The sequence below is a fragment of the Suncus etruscus genome, chromosome 2 (assembly GCF_024139225.1).
Source record: "Suncus etruscus isolate mSunEtr1 chromosome 2, mSunEtr1.pri.cur, whole genome shotgun sequence".
In the NCBI taxonomy this organism is placed as follows: domain Eukaryota; kingdom Metazoa; phylum Chordata; class Mammalia; order Eulipotyphla; family Soricidae; genus Suncus; species Suncus etruscus.
Window position 1 is genome coordinate 113042184 of NC_064849.1, and position 16538 is coordinate 113058721.

Genomic DNA, 16538 nt, shown 5'->3' on the forward strand with positions numbered 1-16538 from the left:
ACCAAATAATAATAATTCGCCATAGGACTGAGAACCGTCCTGCTGCAGTCTCCCCCACGTCGTCGTCTCCCTGGCCGGGCCTGGCCACGAGGGGGCAGGCGCACCTCGGCGTGCGTGCGGGCGGGCGAGGGTCTCGGCCATCGTCTGCTCTGGGCTGGCGCGCGGCTCTCGCTCGGCCGTGGATTAGCGCAGCTGGGGACGTGGGAGGCGGCGGGCCACGCCCCCGGCCGGCGGCGGCGGCGGCGGCAGCGAGACCCGGCGCGGCAGAGGCGGCGCTGCGAGCGGAGCGGAGCCGAGCCGAGCTCGCCGCGCGGAGGGCAGCAGAAAGGCGGCGGGCGAGCTGCCTCTGGACGCCGTGGGGGCGCGCCCGGAGCTCGCTCGGGGCTGCTCCGGGAGTCGCGGGGCGGGGTGGGGGGCCGGGGGTCGGAGATCGGAGCGGGCTTGGGCGCGATGGCGTTGCGCGCCCGGGCGCTGTACGACTTCAGGTCGGAGAACCCGGGCGAGATCTCGCTGCGGGAGCACGAGGTGCTGAGCCTGTGCAGCGACCAGGACATCGAGGGCTGGCTGGAGGGCGTCAACAGCCGCGGCGACCGCGGCCTCTTCCCGGCCTCTTACGTGCAGGTGATCCGCGCCCCGGAGCCCGGCCCGGCGGCGGCCGACGCCGGGGGCCCTGCCGGCCCGGCCCGCTACGCCAACGTGCCGCCCGGGGGCTTCGAGCCTCTGCCCGCCGCGCCCCCCGCCTCCTTCCCGCCGCCGCCGGACGCCTTCCAGCAGCTGCTGCACCCGCAGCAACATCAGCAGCAGCAGCAGCAGCAGCAGCAGCAGCAGCAGCAGCAGCAGCAGCAGCAGCAGGCGTCGCCCCTGGGCGCCGGCTTCCCGTACGGCGGGGCCGCCTTGCAGCCGTCCCCGCAGCCGCTCTACGGGGTCGGCGGCTACCAGGCCAGCCAGGGCAGCGACGACGACTGGGATGACGAGTGGGACGACAGCTCCACCGTGGCCGACGAGCCCGGCGCGCTGGGCAGCGGCGCCTACCCGGACCTCGACGGCTCGTCGTCCGGCGCCCGCTACCGCCTGTCCACGCGCTCCGACCTGTCGCTGGGCTCGCGGGGCAGCTCGGCGCCGCCCGCGGCCGCGCACCACCCGCAGCACTCCGGGGGCGCCAAGAGCTCGGCCACCGTGAGCCGCAACCTCAACCGCTTCTCCACCTTCGTCAAGTCGGGCGGGGAGGCCTTCGTGCTGGGCGAGGCGTCGGGCTTCGTGAAGGACGGCGACAAGCTGTGCGTGGTGCTGGGCCCCTACGGGCCCGAGTGGCAGGAGAACCCGTACCCGTTCCAGTGCACCATCGACGACCCCACCAAGCAGACCAAGTTCAAGGGCATGAAGAGCTACATCTCCTACAAGCTGGTGCCCACGCACACGCAGGTGCCCGTGCACCGGCGCTACAAGCACTTCGACTGGCTGTACGCGCGCCTGGCCGAGAAGTTCCCCGTCATCTCCGTGCCCCACCTGCCCGAGAAGCAGGCCACGGGCCGCTTCGAGGAGGACTTCATCTCCAAGCGCCGCAAGGGCCTCGTCTGGTGGATGAACCACATGGCCAGCCACCCGGTGCTGGCGCAGTGCGACGCCTTCCAGCACTTCCTCACCTGCCCCAGCGGCACCGACGAGAAGGCCTGGAAGCAGGGCAAGCGCAAGGCCGAGAAGGACGAGATGGTGGGCGCCAACTTCTTCCTGACGCTCAGCACGCCGCCGGCCGCCGCCCTGGACCTGCAGGAGGTGGAGAGCAAGATCGACGGCTTCAAGAGCTTCACCAAGAAGATGGACGACAGCGCCCTGCAGCTCAACCACACGGCCAACGAGTTCGCCCGCAAGCAGGTGACGGGCTTCAAGAAGGAGTACCAGAAGGTGGGCCAGTCTTTTCGGGGCCTCAGCCAGGCCTTCGAGCTGGACCAACAGGCCTTCTCGGCCGGCCTCAACCAGGCCATCGCCTTCACCGGAGATGCCTACGATGCCATCGGCGAGCTCTTCGCCGAGCAGCCCAGGCAGGACCTGGACCCCGTCATGGACCTGTTGGCGCTGTATCAGGGCCACCTGGCCAACTTCCCCGACATCATCCACGTTCAGAAAGGTAAAGGCGGCCTTTGGGGTTGGTATTCTGGCCACCAGCCGCCCAACTTTTAGGATGGACCTCCCCTCCCTCCCCACTATCCTCCATCCCTGCAGGTGGCTTCAATGGCATCGTGGGCCGGACCTGTTCCTTAGCTTGTATAGATAGTCCTGGCGCTTGTGCTCCCTGCATGCATTTGCAGCGGACAGTGTTCCGTTCTGACAGGACTTTGTGGACTGTGCTCTCACTTAACGATTTGAATAGTGGGGCGTACGGTACGCCTTGGGGAGCTGTGCTCTTGTGTCTCCAGTGGAAGTTGAAGGGTATCATTTGTTTGTGCACTGTTAGTGTGGATGGTGTTAGATATACGTAGTGGTAGGCTTTTGGAGTGGGAATAGCAGGGAAGACTTGATAGCTGTCCATAGGTATACCAACATCCAATCTCTGATAGAGGAATTAGGCTTCATTCTCCATGACACTCCCACTTTCAAAACTTCCCGTCTTTAGGCTTCTTGGTGAATAGCCTTTGTCAAATATCAAATATCAAAATATCAGGAATTGGAGAGAACGTTGGAAGTTTGAAGCCTGCTAGCCAGCTAAGGTGTAGAGTGCTGTGATGGGTCAGAGCTGGAACTCGGTGTAGGTCTCTGTGTGGCCCCAAAACAGATTGGGGCACTATTTAGGTTTAGGGAAGCTTCAGAGTCTCAAACCTTGAGTATTGCGTTCCAGGTCTCATTGCCAGGTAGCTGCCCAACTCTGCAGGTTGTAGAAGTAGATATAGGGTCCCTGGCCCGGTTAATTAACAAAGTTATTACACACACCGTGTTGCTGGTTTGTAATGCCATGTTCTTTGTAATGCCGTATTTCGGCTGGTTGGTTGGTTTTTGAGCCAAACCTGGCAGCTCACAGGGCTTACTTCTGGTACTTGGCTAAGGGGTCACTCCTGACAGGTTGGGTGGATTGGAGGATGCCAGGGATGGAACTTGCCCCAGCCACGTGCAAGGCACACCCCTACCCGCTGTGCTATATTGCTCTGGCCCTGTGTAATGCCACGTTAACTCACAGATGTGTACTCTGATGGATTTTCTGTGAGAGACTGCTGTCTGGGAGAGAGGCTGGGAAGAGGGAGTCACTGCACTGTAACTTCCAGCTAGGCTGTAGACCTTGGGTCATCAGTTCTGGGCCTCAATCATGAGGCACTTGCTGCCTTTCCTGCTGGGCCCTTCGGTTAGGAGCAACCCTTTTCATTGGCATTTTCTTCCGTGGGTTGAGCTTGAGATTGGCCTCCCAGTTCTTTCTGTTCCCAGGAGCCGTGGACTAGAAATCTCTTCCTCATCAGCATGCAGCAGACATTCGGAGACAGCAACCTCGCTGTCTTGTCTTCTCTTCTTTCCCTCCAAGTGTGTCACTAGTCTGACTCACTGAGGAGGTGCAGGGTGGGGGCAGGATCCTGCAGACACCGTGAACTTGTGCTTGCTTCTGCGAAAATGCAGTACCCTGAAATAATCTCTGGCTCTAATTTTAGTCTAGAATGGTAACTTCCTCAGTAATTGACATTTTGTAAATTTCGTCTAAGGTAGATTTTGGTTGTATTCAGCCACCCTATCACTGGCGTCATGTACTGACCGGGCAGACATTCCTCGTGGCCTCTCCCCCTGACATTGCTGTCAGCCCTGGATTCTTTGGAGCTGGTCACACTGATTTTTAAATTCCATTGTCACATCAATTTGGATTTATGCCGCTCTCTTCTTGCATATGCCTGAATTTTTTTCAAATTATTGATGAGTAGAAAGGGTGGCCTCAAATGCAATCACCTGCCCTGGCCCTGATAAAGGTGACTGTCTACACCCCGAGGCACCACCTTACCCACTCGATTTTCCGCCCTTCAGTCCACACTTGCAGTGGGGCTCAGAACCCTCCTTTTGAAAGTGTTTGTCAGGTGAGGTGCAGTGTTTGTTCTGAGGTTGGTTTTGACTTGATAACTAACCTATTTTAAGCCCTATAGTTTATTCATGTGTTTTCCATCCTAGAGCTAAAAATTTCTCCCCTTACTTGGTGTTGGAGAGACGTCCTTTATTAGAAGTGTTAGCATTGGGGGATGGAAATATGCAGTCTTTGCCTATGAAAACCTGAATTCAGTTCCCCACCCCCCATAACCCTCACCATACCCCCGCCAAAAAGCACTGCCAGTTTATGTTTGTCTAAAGAGATTCAAGGACATTAAACATATGGTTAGAAACTTTGGAAAGAACAGCGCTGATAATTCAGTCTAGTTTGTTTCTGCTGCGGCCTTGGTATGCAGGGTAAAGACAACTTGTGTCCTCAGCTGAAGTATCTAGAACACGCCGCCATTTAAAGCTAGTGTACAATGCAGGGTGCTGAAGCACAGGCTTATAATCAGTGTACTGAGGATGCTAGTACTGGGAGATGTTTAGCCATATAACATAGATGGCACGACCATCATAAGCCAAGCTCCAGTTATTGAGGATATTCAGTTTAATACTGACCACACCTCCCCCCACTCGGTTTCCACACAGTTGTTCTTGGAAAGAGTCTTCTGTAGAGAGCACTTGGGGGTTTTGTTTACAGGGGATTTTTTCCCTATCAAGGTCTTAAAAGTGAAATTAGATCCAAGGAGTAATTTTCTTGTGAACACTCTCCTCACCCAAAAATAAAAGTTAAAAAGTTTTAGACACTTGGAAAATTCGTGGTATTTGGTTAAGAGTTTATATTTTGAATTGGGAGATATTTAAGACATTAATTAGTTCATTGCTACATTTTCTTTGTTTACAGTGAAAGAAAGGCAGTTTTTTCCTGTATTCTACTTGTTCTAAATATCGGAAGTTCTTATTTAGGTAGAAGGTGGTTAGGAAATGTATTTTAATTACAAAAGCAGTCAAAAGAGAAGACTCTTAGGTTCCATCATTCCCACTCCCCACTTGCTTAATTCTTAGGGAAAAAAGGAACATTAGGGCTCTGAGCCTTTTTCATGCAGGTTGCCAAATTGAAAGCATCCTAAATTTTAGTTTTTATCGTTTGCTTTCAGGGTCCAGAGCTAGTGATCAGGTATTAAAAGCTTGAAAACCACTGTGACATGTGCTGTTCTGTGCACTATCTATGAACTACATGTGGCTTTTTATTAGTTTAATTTGGTTTTGGGGGCCACATTGATGTTGCTTGGTGACTGCTTCCGAGTGCTGCTGCAGGGAGTGGTGTGGCTAGTGGCAGTGCTGGGGATTGAACCCGAGGCTCCTGAATGCAGAAATTGAACAAACTGTATGGCTTTGAGGCATCTTCCACTGGCTATTTAAATTTCGGTTAAGTAAAATGAAAAATTCATATTCTCAGTCACACTAGCTTTGTTTCGAATGCTTTCTAGCTAGTGGTACTCTATTGGGTTGCAGAAATAGAAATACTGCTTTCACCACGGAGGGTCCTGTCGGACATCACTGGGCTGGACACTTGACCATCTGTCTGCCTTGCCAGACATTTCTCCAGTAAACCAATGACTTTTCGTACATAGCTTTGCTTTCTCTTGGACCTCTCATGGTTTCCCTCCTTTCTAATTGGCTTTAGAAATAAAAACTGTTGAGGAGCAATGGAACCTCTCTTGATAGAATTCCCTAGGCACCTAACTACTGAGAAGTATTTCTGTGAGCATGAGGACACCCATCTGTTTTGCAGCTGCCCTTGGATCCATTGAGAAAATGCAACTGGTCTCAGCCTGGCCATCTGAGGCCAGTGTGGATCCTGCTGTAGAATGAGAGTGGAAAACTCATGCTCTTAAATGTGACAGACAGGCATTTTCCCAACTGTACTTAAGGTGGAAACCCATTGCTTAAAATAGTATAATGCTTTTGGGAGAAGGACATTGCAAGAAGTGGAGAGAGCCATATGGTTCATTCTGCGAAAAGAGAACTGTAGATCTCATAATCTTTCATCAATGAATAACATCTGAGATAAACAGACTTATTTAGGTCAATGGAGTCGAGTGTGGAAAGAAGGCAGCTTGCTATAACCTGCAGTGAAGACTCTGTTTGAATTTCACTTAATATTTTGCTTTGTCTTAGCGGGAATTCCTTAATTTCTTGGTTCATAGGCTGCTCAAGGACCCCAGACTAGGCAGTAAACAGTATCTTTTACAAAGGCGGTCTTGATGTTCTTTTTCTTCCCTTTTCTTAAGATGGTAGCATATCATTCTTCATTCTCTCCATAGCCCATACTGTAAAGTCTGACTATCATTACCGATGTCAGAGTGTTTGGGGCTGTACTAAAGATGCACTTCACTAACCATTTTTTTTTTTTTTTTTAGCATATCCAGATGGGTCTAATCTCTTACCTCCCACAAAGGTTAATCCTGATGGTAGTGAATCCTTATGGTTTGATAGTTTTGGTCTTTACCTCTTGGAGATTATTGTGAGTGGGAAGTGGTAGGTCGTGAGAAATGGTGATTTCATCATTATTTATGAATAAAGGTTCTTAAATGGAAATAGCTTGATTTTAAAGAAACATGGATCATTGGGACTGGAGGGATAATACAGTGGGGCCAACCCAGATTTGGTCCACAGCACCCCATGTGGACCCCTGAAGCCCTCCAGCTGTGATTCCCCCTCGCCCAAACTGAGAAAGGCTCATTGCTGTCATGGATCTGAGTGTTTGAAGTAGTGGTTAGAATCAGATCTGCGGCCAGGAGGCCTGTTTTCTTAAAATTATGCATTCTGAAAACAGTACAGATAGTCTTTTCTCCAGCAAAGAGTCCCTTTAGTCCCTTTAAGTGCTCCAAAGGCTACCAGCCACACCAGCCTGGGCTGATCTGTCTGGCGGGGTCATATTTCACTATGGTGCTTCCCTTACCTTATGGAGGGGCAGGCTCTGTCTCTCAGACACTGATTAAAGATAGTCATTGTCTCTGTGGGCACTCAAAGTAAAACTGGGCCTCAGAGAGCCTTTCCTTCTCTGCTCCCCATTCTCCTGGGGCCTCAGGCAGACCAGAAGAAAGTCTAATCAGCAGGCCCTTTGCTAATTCCTGTGTGTTTTGAAATCTTGGGGCCAGGAGTTGAGATCACTCATCTTTTCAGTTTATCTCTGTCTTACTTACGTCCGTTTCCTCTCTCCCTGACTGCCAGTCCTAGCTGAGTTTGTAGGACACCAGTTTTGGCTTTTACCTTTGGTCCAGTCTATTTCCTTGGGAAAAATAGAGTTTCTTCTGGGAGATGGAGGCTGAGTTTCTTGGTCCCAGTTTCCGTTCACTCAGTCTCGATCATGAAGCTGAGTTGGGGTTCTGCTCCCATCACCCCATCAGTAGAGTCTTACTGCTTCTCTTTTGAACCATCCAGTACTCCTCAGAGATCTGCCTGCTAATCCCAGTGGGACTGAAAGAGTGACCTTTATCCTGTAGGTCTGCTGGAGTCGGCTGGGTTTTCCACTTGGTTAAAGAGTGTCATTTCTGGAGTTCTGTCCCATCCTGTTCTGTTAGTGTCATTCAACGTGATGATAGACAAGCCAAATAGCTAAGAAGTGCTGTAAGGTGAATCTGGTTTACCTTATCTTACAAGCCTGTCACTCCCTGTGAACGCCCTTTCCTTTTCTCTCTCCTCAGTAGGAATCTATTGTTGGATTGTCTCAGCGTATCTTTAAATGAAAGTTTCATAACAAGTTAGATTTTGCCCTCTGATCACGAAGCCATTATTTAACCAATAATCACTAATAAAATGTTATATAGTTGGTTTTGTTTTGAGAACTTGACCCTGTACCACTTGTCATCTGCCTGCAGAGACTGGGTCCCTTTCCCTGGGAGGGACTGATATGACTCTCTCTCTCCCCTGGTCTTGGGTGAATTGATATAACAATGACTCTAAGGTAGGCTGCTGAGCGCTCATGTACTCCTCAGTGGAGATGGTGCCAGACTGCAGCTGTAGTCTCCTTTCTGGCCTGAAGCCACAGATCTAGTTCCATTCCTTGGACTGTGCCCCTTGGAACCTGGTGCTTGCTAAGTTGGCATCCCTGTTAATTGCTGTGCCAAAGCCCTTCCCCAGGATAGTTATTGTGGCACATAGGGTTTATGTTTCTATGTTGCTCTGGCCGATAACTGCATTTTTCTGTACATGTTTGGTAAATGCATGATGGCTGCTTGTTGGACTAAGTTGTTGCCCCATAAGTACTTCTTGGTTAACTTTTTCTTTTATGGTAGGGACATATTATGTTCAAGGACTATGGCTGGGGGCTTGGTTTTCCCTGTTGTTGTTGGTGATGGTGGTATGTGTGTGTGTATGTGTGTGTGTGTGTGTGTGTGTGTCAGTGTGTCACATCTGGTGGTGTTCAGAGTTTACTCCTGACCTTACTTGTTGTTGTTGGTGTGTGTGTGTGTTTGTGTGTGTGTGTGTGTGTGTGTGTGTGTGGCTGTGACATATACGGTGGTATTCAGAGCTTACTCCTGGCTCCGTGCTTAGGGATCATACCTGGTGGGTCTTGAGGATTCATAATGTACTGGAAATCGAATTTAGGTCAAGGCAATTGCCCTCCCTGCTGTCCTACCTCTCCCAGTGCACTGGCCTTTTTTTTTTTTTTTTTTAACTTTTGAGGCACACATAGGAAGAGTCTTGGGAATTCTTTGGGGTAGGTTTGATCCACACGTAATACACTGTATAGCCAGAATATATTCCTCTGGGAATAGAGGGCAACGGGTGGTAATTTGCTCCTGCCTTGAGCATGACACATGTTCATGACACTGAGGGGGAGGGAGAGTATTCGGCTGTAGGAGGTACGGGGGTGGGGGTGGGGAATACTTATGCTGGTTCAGCTTGATTTCTCCTATTTTTAGTCTGAGTTTTGAAAAGCGGCTACACGTTTGTTTGCCTTATAATCAAAGTGGGCCAGGGACATGCCCAACAGAGGGATTCATCTATGTGTACAGAAAATGCTGGGTGAATCCTGGGTGCCCCTGAGTGAGCCACGGAATGGCCACAACTATAGACTGGGCCCTACCTGGACCTATTAAAGCAAAGCGTCTGGGGTGGCTGGTGTAAACATGGGTGGGTTTGATGTGCTTCTGGGTTTACAGTGGTGATGGGTGGTTTGTCTGAGAAGATCAGCCAAGGGTATTGGTATGGCCAAGCCTGTACACTGGGTGAAAGGTTCTGGTGGCAGCCGTGAAGCATGGCTCAGGGTGGGGAGCTGTGATGGGGATTCTGGCAAGGTGGGATAAAATTCTAAATCAGACTCTGGGGACAAAACTCTGGCAGGTGGCAGGATGAGACCCCAGAAGATTCTGTTTGCCAGCATGCTGTGGTGACAGGCAGGGAAACTAGAAAATGACCCCTGGACTTGGGGTGAGGTGCGGCCACCCACCTCTTATCAGCTCTTCCAGCCCCGGAGGGTAAGGGGCAGCGAGTCCTACTGAGTATAACTAGTTTGTCACACTCAAAACCTGCGGTTCCTCTCAGAACTGGTTCACAGGAGGATGCTGCAGGTGAGGAATCAAGGGTGAAGTGTCAGGAGGGCTTCTCTGTGAAGGGGGTCTTCCTGCCCTGTGAAGCCAGAATGTGCAGCAGTTCAGAGATGGCCATGTTCACCAGCAGATAGTTCTTGCAAACCCCTGCCCTGGGATTCTGCAGAGCCTCCCAGGATGGGCACTATTGGTTCCTACTGTTTTCCGAACTCCTCTCCTCCTTGCTAAACTTGGGTGTTGTGGTTAGGGTGAGGGTCTTACCATGACTTTGTCTTTCAAAGAAACAGGCCCCACCCAGAGTCACTCTGTTCACCCAGAAGATGCTCCCAGTGTTTTAACCCTTTCAGAAATACTGAGGACTTTCAGGAGCTCTGTGGCAGGAAGTGGTGGCTGAGACCAGCATGTTCTGGCCCCTCTGTGATGTCTGTGGAAATCTTGGCTGGCTCTTGCCTTGGTGGCAAGCAATGACCAACTCTAGCAATGAGGAGCTGCCATGGTCAGATGCCCGGGATGGTTGTAGACTTTGTGTTCAGTTCCCGATTTGGCCTGCCAGATGGGTTGGGTTCCTGGCCACGCTTCGGTTTCCTTTTCTTAACAGGCACTGACCATTTCTGTGAGGTCCTCATTTCTGAGCCCTAGATTCTTAGGGCTGCTGTGGCAGTGCCTGGCTCAGGCTATCTTCAAACAGCAAAAACTTTCTCTTTTTGAAGGCTTAAGTCCAGAGTGAGGGTGTGGGCATCCTGGGTGCCACTGTACCTGGCCCCACAAAGGGTCCACTTGTGCTAGTCCAGCTCCTCATGATCAACAGACCTGGTTGTCTTTTGCATGTTCCCCTTTCATTTTCCTGTGTGGTTTGTTTTCTTTTATTTTTATCTCATAAGGACTTTAGTCATAGTGCTGGAGAGATTGTACAAAGGTTAAAGCACTAAGCAGGCCAGAGACTGTGAAGCAAGCCATTGGTTCAAATCCTATCATCTCCAGGCATAGGCCTTCAATCCACCCTCCATCCTCCAAAGAAGGAAGCACACTAGACAGCTATATCCAAAATACTATATACAAATAAGGTCCTAGCCATCAGTTAGAAGGGCCATTTGAAAATCCTGGGCTGTCTGCTCAAGCCTTCAACTTCCTCAAAGGTCTGTTTCCCCCGTTCTGAACCTGCCTGTAAAAACTGACACTGGGAAGTTAAGTGGTTCCCAGGATCACATAGCTATTTAGGAGAGTAAGCACTTGAGTAATTTTTTGTTTTAAACTTTTTTTTTTTTTTTTTTTGAGTTGGATTACCCTGGGTAGTGCTGGGAATCAAACCGGGGTTGGCTGCATGCAAAGGCAGGTACCTGAACTGCTTGCTGTACTGTGTCTCTGATCCTAAGTTCACTTTGGCCTTGACTTGACACCAATCTTTATGCTATGATGAGTGCTTGTGCGAAAATTGTTAGTCCCCCGGCAGGCAGTGCCACTGACAGCCTGTAATCATAGTGACATCTAAGTCATGGTAAAAACAGCTAATATCCTGGGGGGGAAAAGGGGACACACTCTGTGCCATGCATGGTGCCCCATATTTAAGATTAATGATACCCATTATTGGAGCATTTTTTGGGGGGGTAGCATAGGGGATTTGTTTGGGCTACACTCAGCATGCACAGAGCTTACTCCCAATACTCAGGGATCACTCCTGATAGTCCTAGGGGACCAATAAGTGATACTGAAGACCTGGGTTGGCATGTACAAGACAAGTACCGTACCCACCCTCTGTATTATCACCCTTGCTTTGGAGTTTTGAAGGAAATACTCTGCTTTCTCTCAGTTTGCAGCCAGGAGCTTTGCAGCAGGAATTCAACTGCCAACTCATCCTTCTCTGGCAGTTCCAGGGCAGCTATTGCAGTTGACTGCAGATGTGAGGAGGGCAATAGGGCACGTATGAAAAGGGGCATGGATAAGGGCCAGGAGGGACTTGAGACAGTGACTGAGAGTGGCAAGGCTTAGTCAGAAAGAACCTAGCATTGCCTTTGATTTGTAAGCCTGGGTGATGGAGAGTGTCTTGATGCTGCACATAGAATTGGATCCTTATAAGAGGAGGAAAGGAGAGGAAAGATAAAATATGAAGTCATGAAGTTGGTATTGGTGAGCATTCAGGGAAGTCACCTATTTCTCACAGTGAGATATTTTTTTTTATTTTGGGCCACACCTGGTGACGCTCATGGTCACTGGCTATGCCAGGGGTGGCGAACAAGTTCGACACAAAGAGCCAAAATTTTAAACTGTGAGAGTCAGAGAGCCACACCACGCAGTGACCTGCCAAAACAGACAAACACTCACACAAAAGCATCTAATTTTAACAATAATCTATTAAACACATATTGCATTTTGCTATTTTGAGTGAGGGTAAAAATCCTGCAGTGATGGTAAGGGTGTGCTGCGTCCTCCATACTAAGAACTTACGGCAAGCTGTGACACAACATGTGACACACGGGTCCCTGCTCGCTGGCTCGTGCAGTTTCTGAGGGATGGGAGATGGGAGGATGCAGCCTGGGGGACTCCGCGCTGGGAGATCTCTCCTCAGAGGTCCCTCCTCAGAAGCAGCAGAACAAAATTCAAACTTGACAAAGAGCCACAGAATACAAACTAATGATAAGAGGCAAAGAGCCGCATTCATTTTGGCTGGGAGCCGTATGCGGCTGGAGAGCCGTGTGTTTGCCACCCCTGGGCTATGCACTCAGAAATAGTTCCTGGCTTGGGGGACAATGTGGAATGCTGGGGATTGAACTGAGGTCTGTCCTGGGTCAGCCTCGTTCAAGGCAAACGCCGTACCACTGCCTTACCACTCCGGCCCTGTCAGTGAGATATTTTTAAAGATGTCAGCAAGAGAAATTCTTTAATGCTTTATGAATTAATAGTGTATGCCTGTTTTAGAGTGACTTATTTTGAGATGTTTTGTTTTGTCTTTTTATGTATTTGTTTTTGGTTTGGAGGCACACCCAGAAGTGCTCAGGGCTCACTCCTGACTGGTGCCTGGGGCCACTCCCAACAGTGGTCAGGACTACGTTGTGCTAGGGATTGAACCCAGGCTTTGCTTCCCACATGCATAGTATGTGCTTAACCCATTTGAACTCTCTCCTCAGCCTCTTCTTGAATCTAATTCAAGGAAGTTCAGACGTGGCCAGAGTAAAGAATTCATAGCCAGGAGGCAGGCAGGCAGGGTTTTGGGGGAGGGAGAACTCTGTGTCCAAGAGCATTCTTGTTTTTAAGTATGAACTTAGGGTTCATCCCCAAACTGGGAGCATAAAGCCACATAAGACATCTGTCCTGATGGTTCCCATTGGTTGGCACTCAGGAAACTGAGGGTTGACTGCTCAGCCTTCTCAGTGTTGCTGCAGCCTATGTAGCACTTTGTGACATTTGTATTTGCAATTTCACTTCTGAACTTGACAGGTAGATGCTATTTGGGAAAAAAACACTTGAAAATTATTCTCTGAAAATACTGTAACTCTAGCTTTAGCTATAGCACTTTGGAAAGCAAGCACACAAAGGACCCAGATGGACAGATGTACAGTAGCAGACAGGCTTTCCTGGCGTGGGACCCATAGCTTGTCTCTTAAGGGTTGGTGTCATCACACTCTCTCCTTGCCTTGTCCAGAAGGGTTTGTCTATTTAGTAGCTTGTGTTATTTTTTTTTATTTTAATTTTTTTGTTTGTTTTGTTTTGGGGTGTCTTCATCCAGCAGTGCTCAGGGCTTACTCTTGGTTCTGTGCTTAGTGATCACTCCTGGTGAGGGTTAAAGGGGACCTTATAAGGTGCTGGGATCAAACCCAGATTTGCCACATGGAAAGTAAGTGCCTTACTTGCTATACCCTCGATGGCAAACCTATGGCACGTGTGGCGGGAGGCGAGTGTGCCGGTGTCTGCTTTGCGGTTCACCTGGCAACAGGGCCGGACTGGCCATTGGGAGGCCGTGCTGGCACTTTGAGGAAATTCTTTGGTTTTGTGCGGCAGTTTGGGCACTCGGGCTCAAAAAGGTTAGCCATTACTGTGCAATACTATCTCTTATGCTTATGTTAGGTTTATTTTAGTTTAGGTCTTACTCTATATTCCTAGTGGGGCAAAACCCCAAACAAAACCAAAACCAAATTCTGGAGGTTGACCTTTGAATTGAGCAGTGCTTCTCAATTATTTTCTATGCCCCCTTAGGAAGAAGAAAACATGTTTCACTCTCCCCCACCCCGCTGCACGACTGTAAATAGTATCTTTATTAAAAAAAACTTAACCTGCAAAACAAAAATATGTAAAATAATTTGAGCTGATTTTTTACTCAGGTGATGTCTGGATTAATGGCTATAATGAGCACGTTTTGCAGTGCATAGCTTTTTGAAGTGGGGTTTGAAGCAGGACACAGCAACTCTCAGCTCCAGAGACATAAACACGGGGCTTAGCTTGTTAGGACAGTGTTTGCCGAGGTCAAACATGCCCCCCTTTACGGAGCCTCATGCCCCCCCGGGGGACACTCCCCACTATTTGAGAACTACTGGATTAAAGGATGTTTCCAAAGTTCACTCTTTTAGCCTGAGTGTCTGGGGTCTCAAGGTAAGGTGCTAACAGTGTGTAAACATATCTGCTGCTACTTTGTACAGATTGTGCACTTATATCAGTGTACATAGATAATCAGAGGATTAGGAGGTTTGGAATTAGGGACTGTGGAGGAAGCTATCAATTATGTTCTCTGAATTTAAACCATTATGTAGGCTTTATTTTACATCATCAGGTTTTGAGTTTTATTATATATTCCTGATTATCAATTTTTTTTAAAAATAGAGGCTACACCCAGCTGTGGGGGATGAAGGGAAACTCTTCTCATGGTATTGGGGCGGGGGGCAGGTGGTATCCAGGCTTGAATTTAGGGCCTTAAACATGACAAACATTTCCTCTAACTTGTCTCTGGGCTGTCTCTCCAACTCAAGCATAGCTTTTCTGTTTAGGGGCCACACCTGGCAATGCTCAGTAGTTACTTCTGATTCTGCACTCAGGAACCCCTACCTATCTCTATGGCCCCTCAGGATAACATCTAGATAAAAATGTTTTATTACAGAATTATCATAAATATACCACCCTAGGTATTTTATCATATGATTAATGTGACCTAAACCATCTTTATATGTATACATATATATACTTATATATGTATACATATATACAGTTATATATGTATACATAATATACATTTATATATACACACAGAGTAGCTTGGGTGGCTTATTGCCACAAGATATGTACATAGGCATGTGATTTCCCTCAGCCCCCTGCATTTTTGGAATGAGGTGAACTGTATGTTGTATATGAATAGAAAATAAAAGTAATCAAGTGTTTTAAGGATGTGATAATTACATGAATGCTTTTATTCATACTGCCTTCATTTATTTTTTCCTTACACATTTGAATGTTGAATATAACAAAATTTTTGCCTAGAACAGAATGCCTATTATACCCTCAGGGCCCAACCTAACACTAAGGCCTTAAGTGACAAAATTTTTATCACCGATAAATTAGGTTATTTATTTTTTGGCAATTTACTGCTCTTGCCTGGATCCTCTTCTCTTTGAAAAATGACTCAGAAGTTCTCATTTGTCATTGTTGATGTCTATGGGAAAAAGTGATGTTTTAGATTTTTTAGTTTTAGTCTTTGTGGATCCCTTCTAGAGTGCAATGCGAGATCTAGCCCTGAGCACTTAGTAGGAACTGATGCAGGAATGACCTTGGAGGACTGGAGGTAGCTGGTGCACTGCTTGTCCTTGTGATGACTTGTGGGCCTGAAGGACTTCATAGAACCATTGCTGGGGTGAGGTGAGGGGTCTGAGGATGTGACTAGGTATAGAGGAGTTGCTTGAGGACACAGGCTGGCAGACTAGGCCATAATCTCCTTCTATCAGGTTGTTTTTCCCCAGCTTCCCCAGTTGGAGGTCCTGATTGCTCCTGCAGGTGATAGAGAAGGCCCAGTGCTGGCAGCTCCAAGCAGGTGCTTCCACTGACAGCTCTCACCTGGAGGGTCAATCATCCAACCTCTTTGGTAGATGGATGTTGACGTTTGAGTTTTGAGACAGTTTACTTTAAATAAAAAGAGTGAATATGAGAGCAGAGAGTATTCAGCCGGAGGGTGAGACCAGGAGCGAGGACAGAAAGGTGCAGAATCATCTGGAGCTGGGGGGTGGGGATGGGCCCTTTGTGGTGAGAGTGGGTAAGAGTGAAATAGACCCTGTTGAACAAATTAGCATTTTCTTTCAGTATTTTCTATTTGTGAGTTAAGAGAGAGACACTTCTACTCTGCCCTTCAGCCTGTCTCTGGGACAAGGCCCTGGGAAGAGAGAAAATCTAGTTAATGGTTTTGGAACATTCACGATTTCAAAATCAAATAAAGTGCTTTTTTTTTTTTTTTTTTTTTTGAAGGGAGAAAATGTAGCCTTTGGATCTCTGTTGCTTAGTGACTGGACCTTTTGTATAATTGGTCTTACGAGGGACACGGCATACTGAGAATGAGCGATTTGGTTGAGGAAAGGAAGGCAAAGTTCAGGTGCAGAGGAAACGACTCAGCTGGTTGGGTTGGATTTAGGAGCAGCCCTGTGGGGGCCTGGGTAGGGAGGAAAAGGAAGAGGAGAGGGGCATATAGGGAGTAAGTGGAAAGGCAGCTTCTTCCACTGCCTTTAGTTAGGACACTTCCTGCTTAAAATGCTGCTGGCAGTGCCGAATACAAGAAGATTGTTCCCTCTTTGCCAGGAAAGTCACTTCTCTCTGCAGAGCAGAGAGGGGTGATTGAGCCTGGCACAGAGAGCGATGGAGAGATGGAACTTTTGGGTGGGGTGTGGCTGCATTTACAGTGTGTTCAATTTGTGTGCTTTTGCACACAAAAATTTTTTTGGGGGGGGTCATACTGGGCTGCGCTCAGGGGTCACTTTGAACTCTGCGCTCAGAAATCGACCCTGGCAGGGGGGGGTCCATATG

General features: G+C 48.7%; 1 protein-coding gene across 1 annotated transcript in view; it reads left to right on the forward strand.

Moving 5' to 3' along the window:
- The first annotated feature begins 450 nt into the window (after positions 1–450).
- The window catches only part of SNX18 (sorting nexin 18), a 29498-nt gene continuing 13410 nt past the window's right edge, over positions 451–16538 (forward strand). Inside the window, exon 1 of the mRNA XM_049768111.1 lies at positions 451–2125. Coding sequence (XP_049624068.1) covers positions 451–2125 — 1675 coding nt within the window. The remainder of the gene's footprint in view (positions 2126–16538) is intronic.